This window comes from Leuresthes tenuis, unplaced genomic scaffold (assembly GCF_036924035.1).
Source record: "Leuresthes tenuis unplaced genomic scaffold, fLeuTen1.0.hap1 SCAF_4, whole genome shotgun sequence".
Taxonomy (NCBI): Eukaryota; Metazoa; Chordata; class Actinopteri; order Atheriniformes; family Atherinopsidae; genus Leuresthes; species Leuresthes tenuis.
The window spans coordinates 16161347-16179848 of NW_027325358.1; the positions used below are offsets into that span (position 1 = coordinate 16161347).

Sequence of the window (18502 nt, forward strand, 5' to 3'; positions counted from 1 at the left end):
GCCCCTCCAGTTCAAATAAGGGAAACATGTGATTTCAATTTGTTTAAGAATTGTGTTAGTGCTTGGTTTGATGCCATCAAACGCTCGGGAAGATGGTGTCCTGAAGTTTCTGATATGAGGACTTTTGCAATAGGTTGTTTGAACCCTGTTGGCTGCGTGGTTAAGTGATTCTGTTAGTGCTTGGTTTGATGCCATCAAATGCTCGGGAAGATTTGAGGCCAGGTGAACACCTCAGAGTATCATGTCCATTGAACTTTTCACCAGAGAGATTTGCTAAAAGAATTTCACAGTAAACTGACATGGAAGTAGTATCATATTGTATTGCATCACATTGTATCGGATTGTTTTGCATTGTATTGTGTCCTGTTGAATCATTCTTTAGCAGTCCCACTTCTGTCCTGAGGGTTCAGCTGTTGTTGAGGAGTACTGGTGCCAGATTGACTGCATTGTAACAAGATGAGCAGTGTTACCCACTTCACCTGTCAGCTGTCAGTGGTTTTAATGCAAAGGCTGATCTGTCCAGATTAAAATGTTTTCAAGTGCTTTGAGGATAACCACCCAGGCAGACATTAATTTCCCTGAGAAGACTTTGTTATATCACTAATTTTATTAAAGCAACGTTGATTTGCTCAGCCTGTGTGCCCATGTGTACATGATTTGTATCTTTAAGAATATAATGAACCAACTAAATGATGAGAAAGCTTTAGTTGCTTGCCAAGTGATGGCCACTTGGCCACCAGTTTTGCTGTGTCATGTTGATTAAATCATGTAGTATAAGCACCTGATGTGGACAAAATGTTAACATTTATGGTGGCATTTTTTTCCAGGGTTTTCGCCTTGCATTCAACAACAGGTGTTTATTTCTGGTCACAGAGTATATTATTGCAAATAAATGGTTTTGAAATTTTCTTTGTAGTCCATTAAGTAATGCATAGCACTTCAGCTAGCAAGGTAAACCGCAATCACACCCAAAGACCCCAATTCATGAAGTGACGACCACCAGAGTTAGTCAGGGAAATACATTTATTTAGTACTTTAAAGAACAGTGAAGGAATGGCAAAGATGAACATCAGTTTTCAGTTGTGTAAGATCACCGAAACATGCAAACATTACAGCGAGACACATAATAATTGGAGACTGTTTATTCAGTCTGACAGGATTTGAGGACTGTGAAAAAGTGTAGACCATAAACTTAATTTTATCTCTCTAAATGTCTCCAAGTCCGCCAAACTGTTTCACACCAGCCTGCTGTCCACCACCTGCCGTGATGCGGCTGAGGGGAATGAGCTTCATGGTGGTCTCTTTCAGGGAGTACCAACGGTTGTGCCATGTGACCCAAATTATGCCGTTATCGAAGCCATATTCACCTGCATCCTTTTCTGAGTACCTGCCACCTGGGTGAAGAAAACATAGCCAGTTCAGACCTTGAAATATTTGACTAAGTTTTTTTTCCATGTGTAGGTTTGCTGCTGAATTGCCAATAACAACATAACTATAGCTGTTCCACTTGTGCAAAAGAACATCAAATAAATGCCTTGGCACTGCTTTCACCCACAGGGACTTACCCGTGTAGTATTTGCCATTCAAATGCGCAGCGTGACATCTGTTCATCCACCAGCCTGACCCGTCTTGCTGTGCACAGTTGCCATCATATTTGTCATTGTCCTTGTCACCAGTGCTGAACTGCATGCCATTGTGCGATGTGTAGTATTTGTCACTGGGATCGTCTCCGAAGTCAAAGCCATCAAAAGCGTCGCCTGCATCACCACCGTAGTAGTAACCATAGGTCAGACGATACATGTCGATCTCTGGTCCGAGTCTGAACATGTTGTAGTCGGCATACCTGAAGAAAGGTGGCCACAAAATAGATGGGTTTAGTTTATTGGTACCTCTACAGACTCATTTTCCCCCCCTCCTAAGATAGCCTTATCATTGACGGGTCATGTTTGCTCTGTCTCTATGTCCCTCTGCTCTCGTCTTACATAACGTGTTATTGTGTGAGTGTATGTACTTTTTGTTGCCCTCCCAGTCTACAAGCTCTATCCTCAGCACTGTCGGGATGTTTGAAGTGGTAGTCAGCAGATGGATCTTCTCGTTGCCGAGCCAGAACTCTGTGGTGTCATCTGGAGAGAGATAACCAAAGCCCTCCTTGTACTGGGTCCAGTCCTTGTTGAAGTCCACACTGCCGTCACGTCTCTTTGGACATGAAGAAAAAAAAGGATTAACACATATTTATTTATTCATTAGCACTTAGACTTCTATTCAGTCATTATCTGTCAATTACTTTCTGTATTAATAAGCACATCCTTTTATCTTTTCATTTAAAAAAAAAAATGTTCAGGAGTTCTTTATTTGTGAGATGAAGACAGTTAAAAGCTGTTTGGCTTTTTGTAACAAGCGATACATACCCTTTGTATTACAGTGAAGCCGCGTCCAAAGCCGTCAATCTCACAATAGACCAAGAACGGCTCTTGTGCTTTTGCTGGCTGCACGTAGTAAAGACCACTGGTGGTGGCGCCTTTGTTAGCAACGTCCTGGCAGTCTGATAAGAAAGAAAGAAAATCATCATTACAGTCACATTAGAATAATTCTGCATGGACTCTTTAAGCAGGTGTTTCATAATAAATTAATTTCTAAATTCAGTTTGGACTATATTTTGTACATAAAAGCACTGAAGTGGAAATTGAATTCCTCCCCTTTAGAATAAATATGTTTACTCAGCTTCAAAGTAGTGTATTGATTTAAATCTCTAACTGAACACTGAACAAGGACAGATGTTTTTCAGAAGAGGCCTTGATTGAGAAACTTCTTATGAAATAGGGTGGACTGAGGGTCACTGTGCATCAATGTCTGTGTGTGTGTGTGTGTGTGTCTGCTATTTATTTATCTATTTTTACCTGTTCCTGTGGTTGTTTGGATCTCAACCGTGTCTTTGCAGGGCTCACTGCATTTCTGTTGCAGCTGAAGGGAAATCTGTTTCAAGTCTGCCATTCTTCTCTCATTGCTTGAGAATAAATTCTGAAGTTCACTGGAAGAAGTTTCACAAATATGAATTGTGCGAGCTGCTTCTGAACTTTTTTGTCATAGTTTCACACACATACATCACAGATGTAGGAAAAACAAAATTAAGACCCCAAAGATGTGTCCCCAAATCGCTACGTTTAGAAACTACAGTAAAATCAAAAGGAATAAAAATCAGTCAAACTCGAAAAAACCCCATCAAAAGTAAGTTTAATGGGGAAATATATGTGGGTGGGACATCACAACCTGGCCAGTTGTAATTGTGTGGGTACAGAGGTTCAGTTACCATGGCATATTTTACAAATAGCCAAGTATATCAAAATTATATTTAAGATCAGCTCATTAAACCCAAGCCTTTACAGGTGTAGTATGAGGGCTAAGAGTAACTTACAACATTTGCTGTTCTTGTGCAATGATGGTCTTTTCAAATCTAAGAACATCATCCAGCATGCTTGAGGACTTCTTGAAGTACATGTCTGAAAATAATTGAAAAGTCAATTAGTTAACACATATCAATCTAAGTGAGATATGTATTATTCTAGCACTTAGGTAAATGAACAACAAATAAATATATATATCAGAATGCTTTGCAGGCAGATTATTACAAAAATTGCAATACACGATTAGTTTTATGAGCGCTCTGGAGAACTACAAACCAAAAGAGCTGCATTACCTGGTTGGGAACTCTTTTGAGCTGAAGTAGCTGAATCTTTCATGTACACAATTTTATCTTCTGCCCCTTGAGTCAAATTGGCAATTGTCTCCAATTCTCTTTGCATTTCAGTCAAATCATCGTTGACTCCTGGTAAATACTTCAACAAGTAGTCTGCAACTCCACATGTAGTAGGGCAGTATTGTCCCTGATTATGGAAAGAACATTTGAAAAAAACAACTGCATTAGTGTGCGCATACACACAGACGCTTACATACATACATGCAAACAGATATTAGAGTTTCATACTTACAAAGCCATCATTTGTAGTGCATGTTTGCATACCATCTCCTCTAATTTGCTATTTGAGAAAAGAGATATAGCCATTTAGATTTTTCTACATAAATAAAGCATGTCAGCAGAAAAACAAAATAACAAAGTAATACAATTTAAGCTCAGTGACTTACAGCTGACGAAAAAGAGAAAAGTAACAAAATTCCTCCTGCTGTTGCAAGAAGTGATGGAGCCATGTTTCTTCGGCCAGTAGTTGTGTTTGTGTCCTCTTGAAAAGTGAAGAGCGGCTGGACTTGATGGAATATTTATCTGAACAAAGTCCTGTGTTCATCCTTTGATAAGGGGGTTCATAGGCCAACATCCCACTCACTTTGTTGAGTCAAACCTGTGACTCAAATGTTCAACCGTTGCTATTTCCCAGATGTGACGGTCACTAACTGACAGCTAGAGTTTAGCTATTGGAATACAGCTATATTTGTGTTTATCCCAGTGCTGGTGGTGATGCCAGTGAGATTTCAGAAGGATGACTCAAGTTTTTCATAAATAACCTCGCAATGGTTTCGAACTGCCGGTCAAATGAAACTTTATCCATTAAGACTGAAACAGTTTATTTACCCGTCTTAATTGAGACATGACAAAAATCAAAGACAGATCACAACATGAGTCATTCCTCAGGCCATGTCATGTAATTCTGGATGAACGCGTTTGAGTAACAAGAACGTGGAAGAGGTAAATATCCGTAAGTTTAGTTTGAGACTAGGTAGTAAAAACATATTATACGAAAAATTATGTGAAAATGTGTTTGTCAAAAGAAGAAAATAAATAATTATACAATAACTTTCTGTATGAAAATGATGAATCATTCATTTATCCTCCCATTTTCATCCCTATCCTACTGAATTAATATTTACAAGTCTGACAGACCCATAAACTAATTGGATTTCTATAACAGCACAGATATTATTCACATAAAAATACTTCATCAATATTGACCCTTTTCCCAGTTACACGCTGTAATTGACACAGTGTAATTGACACAGGTCATTTGATCCATGTGCAATCAGACTGAGAGCTTTGCTTGCATAACAGACTTGAGGGGCTGCTCTTTGCCACCAATACTTTTTCTAACCATTATGGACGGAATTTCTTGTCGCAGTCAAAGGATGGACGGTTTCTGTTTGATCAGTTTAAGATTGCATTTTTGCTTTTCACAAAAGAGGCGATCCTAAATGCATCATCAAGCAGACACCTCCAGTGGGCCCTGGGACAGTTTCCAGCCAATTGTAAAACAGCTGGGAGGATATTTAGCACCTCAAAGTATATTGTCATAGTTGTATGCTGGAAAAGGGTGAATTGCTCAGTCTGGGTTGGGAGTGGGTTGCTGCCAAAGTTGCTGTAAGTAAGTAAGTTATCAGGGTCTTGTTCCTGATGGTGGTTGAATGAAGCAGAGGGGTTGACAGATTGGAGCAGGTTTAGAGCAGCGTCTGCAGTCATCAGGATACTATAGTGGTCTGTCATGGTGAGTGAGAGAGCTGAGCCAAAAGGTGCAGCTGTCAGTTTACCAGTTGATCTACATTTCAAACATATTGCACCAAAAGTTCTTCAATCCAATTTCCCATCCTGAGCATGCACGAGGCAATTGTGGGGAAAAAAACCCTCCCATTTAACAGGAAGAAACCTCTGGCAGAACCAGACTCAGGAAAGGTGGCAATCTGCCTAGACCCAGCAGTCTAGGCCTATAGCAGCTTAAATATGGGATGTTTCAGGATCACCTGAGCCATCCCTATAGCCAACTATAAGCTTTATCGTAAATTAAAGTTTTAAGCCTAATCTTAAAATTAGAGAGGGTGTCTGTTTCCTGGACATATGCTGGCAATTAGTTCCACAAGAGAGGGGTCTGATAACTGAAGTCTCTACCTACTGCTTTTAGAAACACTGGGAACCACAAGTAAACCTGCTGTCTGGGAGTGAAGTGGTCTGTTGGGAAAATATTGCACTCTGAGATCTTTAAGGTATGATGGAGCTTGGTCATTAAGAGCTTTATATGTGCGAAGAAAATTTTTTAATTGAACTGAACTGGATTTTAGAGGGAGCCAATCAAGAGAAGCTAAAACTGGAGAAATATGATCTCTCCTGCTAGTTCTCATCAGAACTCATCTCATCAGATCAGCTGGAGGCATTTTTCAGCTTTGACAGACTTCAGATTTTGTGACCCAGTGCAGAAGCCAAACTTACTCAGACACAATACAAGGGTTCACAAAGTAGCTATTACCTTAAAGAGCCCCTAAACTTTACAAAGTTTGTAGTAGTGACAAACAACAGGAAATAATTAGCTTTGATATACAAAGCATTTATAGAAAAACTGCACTTTGAACAGAGTTTCTCTTAGCATCACAAAGCCATTCAAAATTAATCAGATGAAGATTCTAAGATTTGATCTTGTGTGAAAAGAGATTTTCTCAAGGAATTTCTTAAAATATTTTAGCCAAAATGTCACAAACTTGTTTTCAAATTAAGGCTGCACTTTTGCATAAAACCACTAGTGGGAGTCAAATCACTATAAACCAAACAAGGGCTTAAGCACCAGCACCAAACCTGCGCCCGCAAACTTACGACTATTCTAGCAGTTCAAGAGTGTGGCAGTGGCTGCATTGAAGATGCTCTTGTTCGTGGAGAACCCAGAGACTGAGAGCACTGTGAAGAGATGGAATCACATGCTCATGAGATCTGACCAAGCGCACCCAAAAAGATACTTCTGACGGAACATTCATGATGACTAGTATGATGGAAGTGTGATGACAGAAAATATAATAGTAAGAAAAATGTGTGAACATGAACATTAATGCTATATAACTGCCCAAGGGCAAGTTGCAGTCTGTGTTTGTAAGAAGAGTACAGATGATTTTCCTCCTCTGTAGGAATCTTTTGTTTCTCTGTGCAAACAGAGAAGAAGCGAAGTTAGTTGCTTGATTTGTAAGCAGCAAATGTGTAGCTGAGATGTTCACTGAACTGAGGCCAAACACTTAGATGCAGCGCTGAGCCAGAGAAGAGAGCAGGAAAAAGAAATCTCAGTGTTAACTTTGAAAACAAAGCTAAGACATGCTTTATGACGAATTATGGCATTCTTTTTGATCTCCTTAACATATCAGTTTTAATCTACTCATTCTCAAACATGTACAGTAATAACAAACAACAGGAAGCATTTTTGGCCAATTATTTGCTTTCACACTGTGTATTCAGTCAATATTTCCAACCTTTTAATGTGTTCTTTTATTTTAGATAACATTTAACTCCACTCAGCCCTTCTGGTGTAATCCTAATAGGTACGTCAAGTACATTTCCCTGAGGACCGTGTTCTTGCAAACAAAGTTTTATAGATGATTCAAGATTTAGGGTTGCTAATCATGAGACGGTGATGTCAGTGTTGGCTGCTGTCTTGTGTAGGTGAGTGTCTATGTGACATCCAATCCAACTTTATTTGTTAAGCACTTTAAAAGAACCTCAGTGGACCAAAGTGCTGTACAGGATACATAAAAACATGGTAAATAAAAGGTTCACAAGAAATTGCAACAAAATAAAATAAATTGAATAAAAGTCACCGTCTCACATAATGTTAAAAGCCAAGGACAAAAGATGCGTTTTAAGAAGGGACTTAAAAACAGACAGAGAAGAGGGCTGTCTGATGTGCAGATGCAGATTGTTCCAAAGCTTTGGAAGCTGCTGATCAGCTCACCTGAGAGGGCGGGAGGGTGCATAAAGGTGAAGAAGCTCAGAGAGGTAGGGTGGGACAAGACCACTGAACGATTTAAAAACAATGAAACTAATTTTAAAATGGATCCTGGAGTGTATGGGCAGCCAGGGGAGTGAGGATAAAATGGGGGAAATGTGACTTAACAGAGGTGGATGAATGTTAAAAAGACGCCTAAGCCCAACTATGTATCTTAATCCTCACCCTCTGCATTTATACAAATTCTAACTAACCATAAGCTCTGCCATGAGATCATATTGTTTAGTCATTAAAACATAGTATTTCGATTAGACTTCAAACATGTAGGCTCTCTGTATTGGGGCTTTGCAAACAAAAATCTTCATGTTACAGTGACTTGCTGCCATTTTGGGAAAGTATCAGAAATATGTGGAACAATCTGAAATGTGAGCTGCTCTCATAGGAATAAATTTCAGATTACATACATCTTGGTGGAAATAAGGCATCAAAGGGCCCTTAAATGTAAAGTACAGGTCATGCACAGTGTTTCTGTGAAAAATTGTCACAGAGCAAAGACTTTACGACACATCTATAAAAATGAATTTTATAGATGTGTGTGAGGTTCTCCCACACATTAATGGTATGGGTCCCCTCCCTTTTTTTGCAACGGACCTATTTGTCTTGTGACCTCAGTTCTTTCTATAATTGTGGCTCTTGCTTTAAACGAAGTCAGAATACAGAATGCATGCATTTTTAACCATTTCGCAGCTGACAATGCAATAATCAAACACATACTATATTTTTTTTAGTCACCATTAAGCTTCTAAGGAGCATAGAGCCAGAAACATGCAAAAGTTTGTGCTAACACAATAAAAATGTATTTTGTGAATACTGTGAATATTAGCTTTAGGAAAAGATATCCGATTCCCAAGGTATGAAGTTATAGATGAGTCATTGAAGAACTTATCTGTCTTTTCACTTTCAGAAGAGCTATAACTGAAAACAGCCCAAAGTAGTTTTGGCCACCTTGCACGATCAGTACTTAGTAACAATCCCTTTGTTGGGTAGGAAAGCTTTGTTAAACTTTCTGTATGTAGGTCAGAGTCTTGAGTTCATGTTTGGGGATTTTCACAAACATTTCCTGTCGCTGGCATCTAGAGATTCCTGATGTCTAAAGATTTTGAGTGATGTTGGGATACTGGCACCATGGAGAAACCTTCAGTTTCAGCCCTGTAATAGTTCATCATGGATCATGCTGATGTAGAAGTCATTCTCTTTTCATGCTCAGCTTGTTTTTGGTCATTTTTGCTTCCAGAATTTGTTGGTGTTTGGTTGAATGCATTCTCCTTTTATCAGTGAAATGTTCCTAAAACAGATTTCCGAAGCATGATTAATCCACTATATTATCCAATATATTAGCCTTGTTGAGATGTTCATTTGCACACCTCTATTTCATGAATGCATGTTGTGATGAGGACGGAGGAAACATGAATCTTTAGGCCTTTTGAGAATCAGTTCATCTTAAACTTACTTGATTTCTTACAGTATCACACTTTGACTTGTGAAACCAAAACTTTTAAATGCCACTGCATGTTCAATGACATCAAAAATATGTTGAGGTTGCATGTGCCATTTCACATTAGCAGAACAGTAAGAAGATCCAGGTCCCTCCTTTCTCACTCTTGTTCACCTCCATCTTTGTGCTGCCATGCTTTTGACTCACACTACCTTATGGTAGATTTATCTAAGGCTTCATCTTTTGAAAGTACGCCACGTACAAAAGAGAAATGTTTGTCTTCTCTGGATTTGACCGCGTCAGCATCACTAAATCAATAGACATCTTACTTACATAATCAATTATGTGCAGGCTTTACAAGCATAGCTGCATACTTCGGCCAGATCAACATTTTGACTGAATGTTTGCAGTCAAGTTAATGTAATTCATAGCTGTATTACAATTATTTTATCCATCCAACGTTTTGTATGCTGCAAAGTTGATAAGAGATTATTACCCAACTTTTCCTCCAGGTGCCCCTGGTGAAACATCTCTTTTTATTACATCTAATCAAACAGTGAATAAGCATGTGGCGGACTAAAGCTTAATAACAGTTCATCTGTAGACATCATGTTGACATTAGATGATTAATCTTACCTTATGTGACCTGGTTTTATTGTGTTGTAAAAACAGGCCCAGGATGGATATAAGGCCTTGTTGACCTGTAAATGAACTGCCAGGCCCATGAACCTAAACTATGCTGAACTTTTGCTGAACTTATCTCTGTGTGGAGACACACCAGATGGAAAGTGTCTCTTTCTTCACTGACTGCTATGAAGACTCTCTGGACACCATTTCCAGGATGTTGATGATGTATTCAGCAACTAATGCCACTTGAATATTTGACATTATGTGTACAATATTGTGATGGAAAGAAACAAGCTACAGCGAAAAGCAAACAACCGTATTAGTCTTCTTTAGAGCATCAGCTGAAGCTTTGAATTCTCCACCCCATGAATCAGAATACGATAATGAATCACTGTACAGTGTTTTCCTGAAAACGTTAACGTCTTGTGGAAATATGTCCATAAATTGGTAAACAACTTAAGTTTCAAGGCTGAAAAACAAAGTCTTCATAGTTCACAGGTTGCCTGACCAGGAATTAAGTCTAAAGAGCCTCGTTAGGGTCCCCCATCAGCCTTAGCTGTAAGTCTGGAGCTGTTTGGCCATGGTGTAAATCTTCCCAGGACCCTGGGCAAAGGTTTGTTCTAATGCCACATCAGGGTTCAGCTCACGGCCACAGACGGTAAGTCCACTCAGCTGAAAGTGGTGTGATCTGCCCTAAAACATGCAGTAAGACTGCCACTTTGTTAGCCACACATCTTAAAGAATTCAGTTATCACAAGCACCTACATCCTAAAACAGGAAGCTTTTGTGATGTTTAGCTTCCTAGAACTGTATTTCTATCAGCTGTTTTTTTTGTAATCAGTAGTTTGTTATGAAGTTTAAATTCCTTTCACTATACTGGATACTGTTTGTGTCCTTATCAGGAAGTGAACTTTTTGTGTTATTTTTACTGTTATGCTTAATGGTCATCTTCATCTCTGATCTGTGTTGTGCGGTTTTATCTCTCTGTGACTGTCTATGTTATCATGTTAGTAACTAATTATCAAAACAAATTAAGTAAACTATAGGCACATTCTATGTTTAGTCAAAATATCTGGCATTTCTTTTTTTCTAAATTTTCTGACTTCCACCTGTTTTCAGAGCTCTGCACCACGCTTGTGACAATGAGACTCAAGCAATAAAACTCAATGTCAGTTGCTCAGAGATGCACCAATGGCAGCTGGGGCACCACACACAAGTTTTGTTGCAGGACTTCAGTCCTGGAGCCCTGAGTTCTGTTACAGTGTAAAACCATTGTTATCTGATTTTTGCTTCACAGTAAAGACTGAGGCTCCAGCCCCTCATGTGTCCTATATGTTGTGGTGAGTGGGGAAGAGATGAGGAAATGCAGACGCAGACTGGAGACTGATGGACACCGAACTTGAACTTTATTGAAACTATATCCAAAAACGCAGCCTAGCCAGAACACTGTAAAACTAAACTTGAGAAAACAAAACCCTAAATGCAGACCATCCTGGTAACAGACATCAACAACAGAGAAAACCATGGCGTGATAACAGTGAGGATCCAACTGTGACAGATCAGGGAGCATAAATACCGGAGGAGCTGATGAGGAAGTGGTTGCAGCTGAGGACAATAGAGCAGGTAACAGGTGTGGCAGTTGAGCTAATGACCAAACAGAAGGGAACCGAAAATCTCTGTAAAGTGGATGGTGTGGAAACTTGTGCTCTCACATGCCACCACTTTGGAATATCTGTCGAAGATTTCAGAACTCTAGTGCATGTGTGAAAATGGGTTCAGAAACAATGGTCCAGACGGAGCAGCAGTATGTTATTGGTATGGAGTGAGACTGTGATATTCTAACTGATACAAATCTTTAGAAAGAGTTCATGATTATATCATTTGAGTTGAAAAAACCCAACGACAACAAAAAATAAATAAATCCGATACTCAATTTTTTTTTATCTAAATGCTATTGCAACAGAAAGAACAGAAGAAACATGTTTTTTGAGTTTTTACATTCAAGCAGCTTTAAAGCAGTTTCTGGTGCATTTCTTTAATAGAGGTCCTTTGGTTTACATATGGGGCTGCGATATGTAATTCAGTGAAATTTGACAATGTGCAGCCATCATAAGGGCTTTCATTCGGGAAGAAAAATGTAAAAGCAAGAATAACATTAAAGGTTCTGTTCAGGGACAGTCAGTTACTCATTTAATATTAACATCACTAATTGAAGGTTAAGTTTATTTTGGCATTGCTGGTGTGCCCACTAAATAAACAATGATACTAGAGTATGATTCCTTTCTTTGCTTATCATTTGTTAGTGCTACTCATATCTTATAACAAGCTATGTTGTGATATATCAGCCTGCTCATTAATTAGACCCACTTCCTCCAAGCAGAACACACTACATGGGTCAGACTGACTTTCTCACAGACTGAAAAGGCGACTGGTTTAAGTCAAATTTCAGTAATTTATCCCTTTTGCAAGGATTTTGCAGAATCTAGGTCAGCATTGGTACTGTAGCAAATTATCTGAAGCAGGACCCGGGATCAAAAGCAGTGGTGTATCTTAAAGCACTCTCTAAGTTAAAAGATGAGGGTGTAACTAAAAGTCTACAGGATTAAGGTAATCTTGTCAAGAGATTGTTTTGTCTCTTCATATAGTTCATCTGGGAAAGTGTAGGCCATCAAACAGGGCCTCTTTGGCAAAACTAATCCTGGATTGATGATCATTCATTACATTCTTTCCACTGACACTCATTAGTAACCAATAAAATCCTCTACAAGCTACTGTACAGATACTGTTCAGGTTTGTTGTGCAAAAAGAATCAAAACAGAGGATAATTATCGGGAAAATAGCCTAGACTTAATTTTTTTCCAGCTAACTAACAACATTTGATTTTGTTCTGGGACTGAGCCGATATGTAGAGCTCCATCTGATCTGAGGTGATGATGGCAACGACTGACTACAAGGCCAAGGCTACAAGGCCAGTGGGGGTGCAGTGGGGTATAAGGCCCCATTAGATTAATGAATATTTTATTCATGAATGATGAATAAAAGCACAGTCTGACCTTTCACACTCTGTGGTCATCATCAGGTGATCTAATATTGTGTTTGCAGCCTCTCCTCTCTATCAGACACGTACCCTGAGCACTGCTAAAGCAGGGGGCACAGTGAACGCATGTGCAGTGACTGCAATAACCCTAAAATAAGAAGCCAATTAGAGTCATTTCCCACAGTCAGTTCAAGTTTCTGTTTCAACAGTTTCTGTTGCAAGTAGTACATAATATCTGTTGCTCTTTAGTGCTATCCTAGCAGAGGTTTCAACCAAGATGAGTTGATACAAGATAATCAAGTGAAAACACTGGTGAACATCTGGTTAAACACTTAAGAACGACGTCTGCTCTGATGTGTACATGTTCACATGAGTTGTAATACTTTCCTGACTCTTGTAGGAATGATGATTTACAGAAATCTGTTATGGGTCATAATAAAACATAAAATCTATATGAATGAAGGACTTGTTGGGTGTACACACAAGTAATGGGCTGTGTATCCACAGGATTAATACTATAACACAACATTCTAGCTCACCTAGAGTTCACAACCTGCCTGCAATTAGCGCAAGACCATCAGAAACAAATGGTCTGCAAGTGGTTTAATTCTACAAAGCAATGGCATACAAAACGCAGAAAGTAATTTCTGCTTTTTGTAAGCCGTTGAAAAAAAGAAACTTATCTTTCACCATACGCTATAAAAACTAATTTTATTGTGAAAGTCTCAACCTTTCATTTCTAATCTTGAAAAAACACCTACAGCTCAGAGACCTATTGGATCAGACTCGAGGCAGCTTTAAAAGAACAAACTTGTGAGCAGGTGGCAGACCAGAGATGCAGTCCAGAAAACTGGATGAGAACTGATTTCTTTTATGAGCCAGCCTGTGGGCCTTGACATTAAGTGGTGGACAACACGAGCGTTTACACAGCTAAGAGCTTTATTTCATTAATAAGTGTCTTAACTCAATCTTTCGAGGATAAAGTGCAAAAGAATAAGCAGCCATGAGCACGAGAGCTGTGACCACATGGAAGCCTCCCAGGCATGACGCATGAAAAGTAAGACGACGCACAACTGCCACTGCAGGACCAGTGGGGGTAACAGAGGGGTTTAACATTATATGGCATAGTTTTGAGAGCTGCACCAGTTATGTAAGTAAAACCAAATGAACATTGGAAGATAAAAGTAAAAACAAACAAAACACAAATCAAGGCAGGGAGAGTGATGTGACTGTGATACCAGGATGTAGCAGGGGGGAAATAAAGCCATGTAGTATACAAATAAATGTTGAGTAGAGTATGACTAACATGAGAAATGGTGTTGCAATCAGTAGATGGATGTAAACCCACTGTAAACCCAGTGACCAGATATGAGACAAGTACTGGAAGAAAAACTAAAATTCCCAAAGGAAAACTACTTTGAAAATGATGAAGAAAGTAAAACTGATTAAGATTGAGAACATCCACAAAATCCAGAAACCGAAAACAAAGTCCAGATGGACAAAAGAAACAACCCAAAAGCCAAAAAGATGGTGTCAATCAGATGTAGACACACTGGGAACGTCATGAACAGCTGGCACAAACAGTTATTGATGAGTTTCTTCAATATATAATCATAATAATAATGATAATGATAATATATTCTATGATGCAGGAGCTTTCAAAGTCAGGAAGTGTGGGCTTCACCTCAGATAAAGCTAGGAATAAGATGTCCCCCCTAAGTCTAAGTCAATCCCTCATTGATATGGGATGCTAATGATTATTTAATTTGATCTCATACACTCACCAAATATACCGGGTCAAACATTGCTGTTTGACTCGGTTCAGAATACACTGGATACTTTAAAAAGTGGGTATGTCCAAAGGTAATTATCAGTGTCTAATGCATGATAAGCGTTAGAAACTAAGTGGGACTTTTTTTTTGTCTCGTGAGCTATTCTGTCTGTCCATGTGGTAGTTTTGAGCTTTTTGATGGTTGTTTTGAAATTTAAAAAAAATGTAATTCCTCTTTTTGGTCGTTTTATGTCTTTATTATGATCTTTATTGTCTTTGAGTGACTATGTTGTCATTTTGTGTTTTAACGGTTGTAATGTTGCATGACTCTGTAGCCCTGAAGTCTCTTGATGATTATTTTGTCTCTCTTTTTCTTCGACTCTACTTATTTCTGTGTCTTTGTTTAAGCTTTGCGTGTCTCGATTTTTACTTTGCATTTCTTGGATGTTTTCTGACTCTTTCCATAAAATTCCTTCTCAACTAATATATTTAACAACTGTGTCTTTAACCAAATGTAAAACATTTTGGCTACTCTGCGTTATCTCTTTGTGTGATTCTTTTTCTTTGTGTAAAGAAATTTGTGTAAGGTGCTGACCACTGGAAACAGACTCTGACTTCACATGTATTTCACTTTAAATGAACATAATACCAATATCGACTTTAATAAAGGGTTCATATATCGGGTTGGCAAATCAGGGATTAGATTAAATAAACAAACAACAACAAAAAAAAATCTTGACCTTAACAAATGACTTTAGGAATTTAGCTTTAGTGAAAGCTTGTAAAGCCTTTATAATTGGTGATCCCAAAGCTGTAGCTTAAAAAATAACAACTCAGCATACATTCTTTAAATTTCTATATTCACGTGCAGCCCAAAGCACTTTCATTTAAAAAAACACAATGTTTACATTGTCTCTATTATTTAGATTCTATTCATTAAAACTTCTTAAATGGTACTCCTGTTATTTTGCATTTATGCTACCTAATTTAAAGTAGAAAAACAAAAGGTTTATCTGTGCCCCACAGAAAACGTGCAGCTGGAAACAAACGCCTCAAGGAAAGAGGCTGCGCGTTTGCTCGGGCCAATCAGCGGCCAGTCACGTTCTTGTTTTTTTTATCTGACCTTATTCCCCTCCTCGTTACAATGAGGATAAAAGGCTCGTTAAGTTGAGGCACGTTCGGAAATTTGCCACTAAAACCGTCACGATGCTGCAGCTGTTGACATTCCTGGTGGAGAAGTTCTCCCTAATTTTTCAGCTCAAGATCTTTGAGTCCAGCTGTTTGCAGCGTGAGGAGCGCGAGCGTCCCGTGCAGCGCGCTCCACATCCGCCTCTCCGGAGGGGAGACTTACTGGAGGTCCCCAGAAGCCTCTTTACGCACTACGGCATCTATTTAGGTGATAATAAAGTAGCACACCTGATCCCTGACATCCTACCCGTGCTTACAAACAACAACAAGCTCATCAGCTCTGTCATCACCAATAACAGACTCATCCTCGGCTGCATCTACAAATGTGCCACAGTGCGAGTAGACACGCTGGAGGACTTTGCTTATGGCTCCAGCATCCTTGCTAACCGCATGGATAAGATGATGAAGATGCAGCCGTTTCCCAGCGACTGTGTCGCCCAGAGAGCAGAGAAACTAACCGGACCAGTCCCATACAGTCTGCTGTGGAATAACTGTGAGCACTTTGTAACATACTGCAGATACGGATCTGCAACAAGTCAGCAAACAGAGAAGGTACGGTACCAACATTTCTTTTTGAAGTAGTGTATAATTGCCATTAATTGCATTAACCTACTTCCATTGCAGGTCTTATCATTTGATAATAGACAGTTTTGGGATGCTTCCCTTTAGAGGAAGACGCTATGTCTGCATCATCAGTCACTATTAGACTATTTATGGATGGCGGAAAAAATTACATTTATAATGTGAAGTTTTGCTGTAGTTCTTTAAAATCACTGGCCTGTTTTAGAGGACAAACATAGGTTGAAACCCAGTGATAATATCTACATCCAGCTTTTTTGTTTCACAGTTACAATTTAGTCATTTGAAAATGTGAAAAAAAACAAAACAAAACAAAACACTGTCTGAGAAAATGGATCATGTAACAACTTTTGACATCCTTCCATATTGGGCAGCTCAACAAGACAGGCCCACAGGTTTATATGATTATCAGGATTCCACCTAAGAAATGAAGCCAAGATGCTGCCACACAGATTCTGACACATCTCAGTTTAAGTTAATGTAATTTGTTGATGGCCTTAAGAATGTGCACCCTCATCTGTTTTGTGTTAGACCGAAACATGCAGAATTTTTCTGATAATAGCAGAGCCTTTCTATCTAAGCTATAAAAGTTGGGAAAAAATCTTTAGGAGACGTTATTCATAAAAGGTGTCCTTTCCCCAGTTTATCTTCAAATCTGGTCTCACATCAGAATCTTGTTCCACATCTCAAAACACAACAGTCTCAGAATTAATCCCTGAAAACTGCAAAATTACTCTAGTACAAAATCATATAATCCCCATCTTTGGAATGATGTCAAACTGTCACACATTCTGAGAATTGGTAAAGTTTCCCAGATTCCCAAAATCTTGCATGCTTATGTTAAGGACTATGCACACCTTTTTGACTACATGAAACAGCTATTAGATGTTATAAAACACATAAATTCACAGGTGGGTGCATGCAGTTGGGAATGTAACACAAGGGAACCAAGTTTGAGTTCAATCTTAACCATTATTTTCCGAGAACTTTTCTACTTTTCTGTCCCTAACAGTTGGTTGAGGCTGTTTTAGAGAATGTAGATATATGGTTGGGGTTAGAGATAAAACCACATAGTTAGGGTAGGTATTAAATTATGATTATTATTAGGGTAGGTATTAAAACACAACAGGTAATGAAAAACTTTATCATCTCACAATTTACAGGCTTTAATTTAGACACTTCCACATTTTTGACATGTGGGCAAACATACATTTGATTATATTGGATTGAAAATCAGATCAGTGAAACCAAACGTGCAGCAAAACTGCATTTTCTTTAGCTGCCCTTTTTATTGTCCCCCCCCCCTTATTTAAATCTAACGCAGTCTTAAAGCTATTTCATCATGACAGTAAAGTGGTGAAACATATTGCTGTCGTCATCTCTGGTTCACAGCATTATTTTTGACTTAATCCATATTTCAAGTGTCCTGAAATGGTTCCAACAAGCATTTTCTGTCCATCAGAATTTACATTCATCTATTATTATATTGAATCTTTCTATAATGTGGAAAATCTTGATAAACCATAGGTTCTCATTTTTTCCCCCCTTTGAAGTTCTGTGAGTGCTTGAAATCAATCATCAGAGACCAGCGCAGCGTCATCATCTCCGGGCTTCTTGGAATTATCTCCATGGTCTATTTTGGTATGGCCCCTGCAACTACGTTACTCACAGTTTTGATACCCTTCACTCTGTGGATGGCTGGTTAAAGGAACTCAGCACGACAATCCGGGTGTAGAAACTGAGTCGAACATTAATTCAGCAAAGAAGAGTGGCTGATATGCTCCAAATGGTGCACTGTTGTCATGTGGTGCCTTGTGGTTTGCAACTACACTTTAGTCGTACTGTGCAGACAATGTTGAATGTTTTGCGTTATTTGCATTTTTTACCGTCTTCTCGCCAGGGTGGGAGTAAAAACACATGAAATCTTTGATATAGGAACACAATGATTTCTTTTTACTAACGTCTGAGTTAATACAAAAGTGGGTATACAGGGGACTAAATCACTATGTTGATGTATGTACTGTCTTCATGTGTATTAATCCATAGTAGCAGTCTTTGCTAGATTTAAAGCTGTAAATATGTCAATTGTATAATAAAAAGCATATTTTTAC

General features: G+C 38.8%; 2 protein-coding genes across 2 annotated transcripts; one reads left to right on the plus strand and one right to left on the minus strand.

Moving 5' to 3' along the window:
* Positions 1 to 1005: 1005 nt before the first annotated feature.
* On the minus strand, positions 1006 to 4258 carry fgg (fibrinogen gamma chain). Its single transcript, XM_072384812.1, has 9 exons — positions 4141 to 4258; positions 3987 to 4034; positions 3695 to 3881; positions 3413 to 3497; positions 2898 to 3028; positions 2409 to 2542; positions 2012 to 2196; positions 1566 to 1843; positions 1006 to 1394 (listed from the first exon to the last, which is right to left on the minus strand). Exons 1-9 carry the CDS (start codon positions 4201 to 4203, stop codon positions 1207 to 1209), a joined length of 1299 nt encoding a protein of 432 aa, XP_072240913.1. The 5' UTR covers positions 4204 to 4258; the 3' UTR covers positions 1006 to 1206.
* An 11532-nt stretch (positions 4259 to 15790) lies between these two features.
* On the plus strand, positions 15791 to 18471 carry lrata (lecithin retinol acyltransferase a). The gene is made up of 2 exons (XM_072383820.1): positions 15791 to 16364; positions 17945 to 18471. The coding sequence occupies exons 1-2, from the start codon at positions 15831 to 15833 to the stop codon at positions 18095 to 18097; spliced, it is 687 nt and encodes a 228-aa protein (XP_072239921.1). The 5' UTR covers positions 15791 to 15830; the 3' UTR covers positions 18098 to 18471.
* Positions 18472 to 18502: the final 31 nt, after the last annotated feature.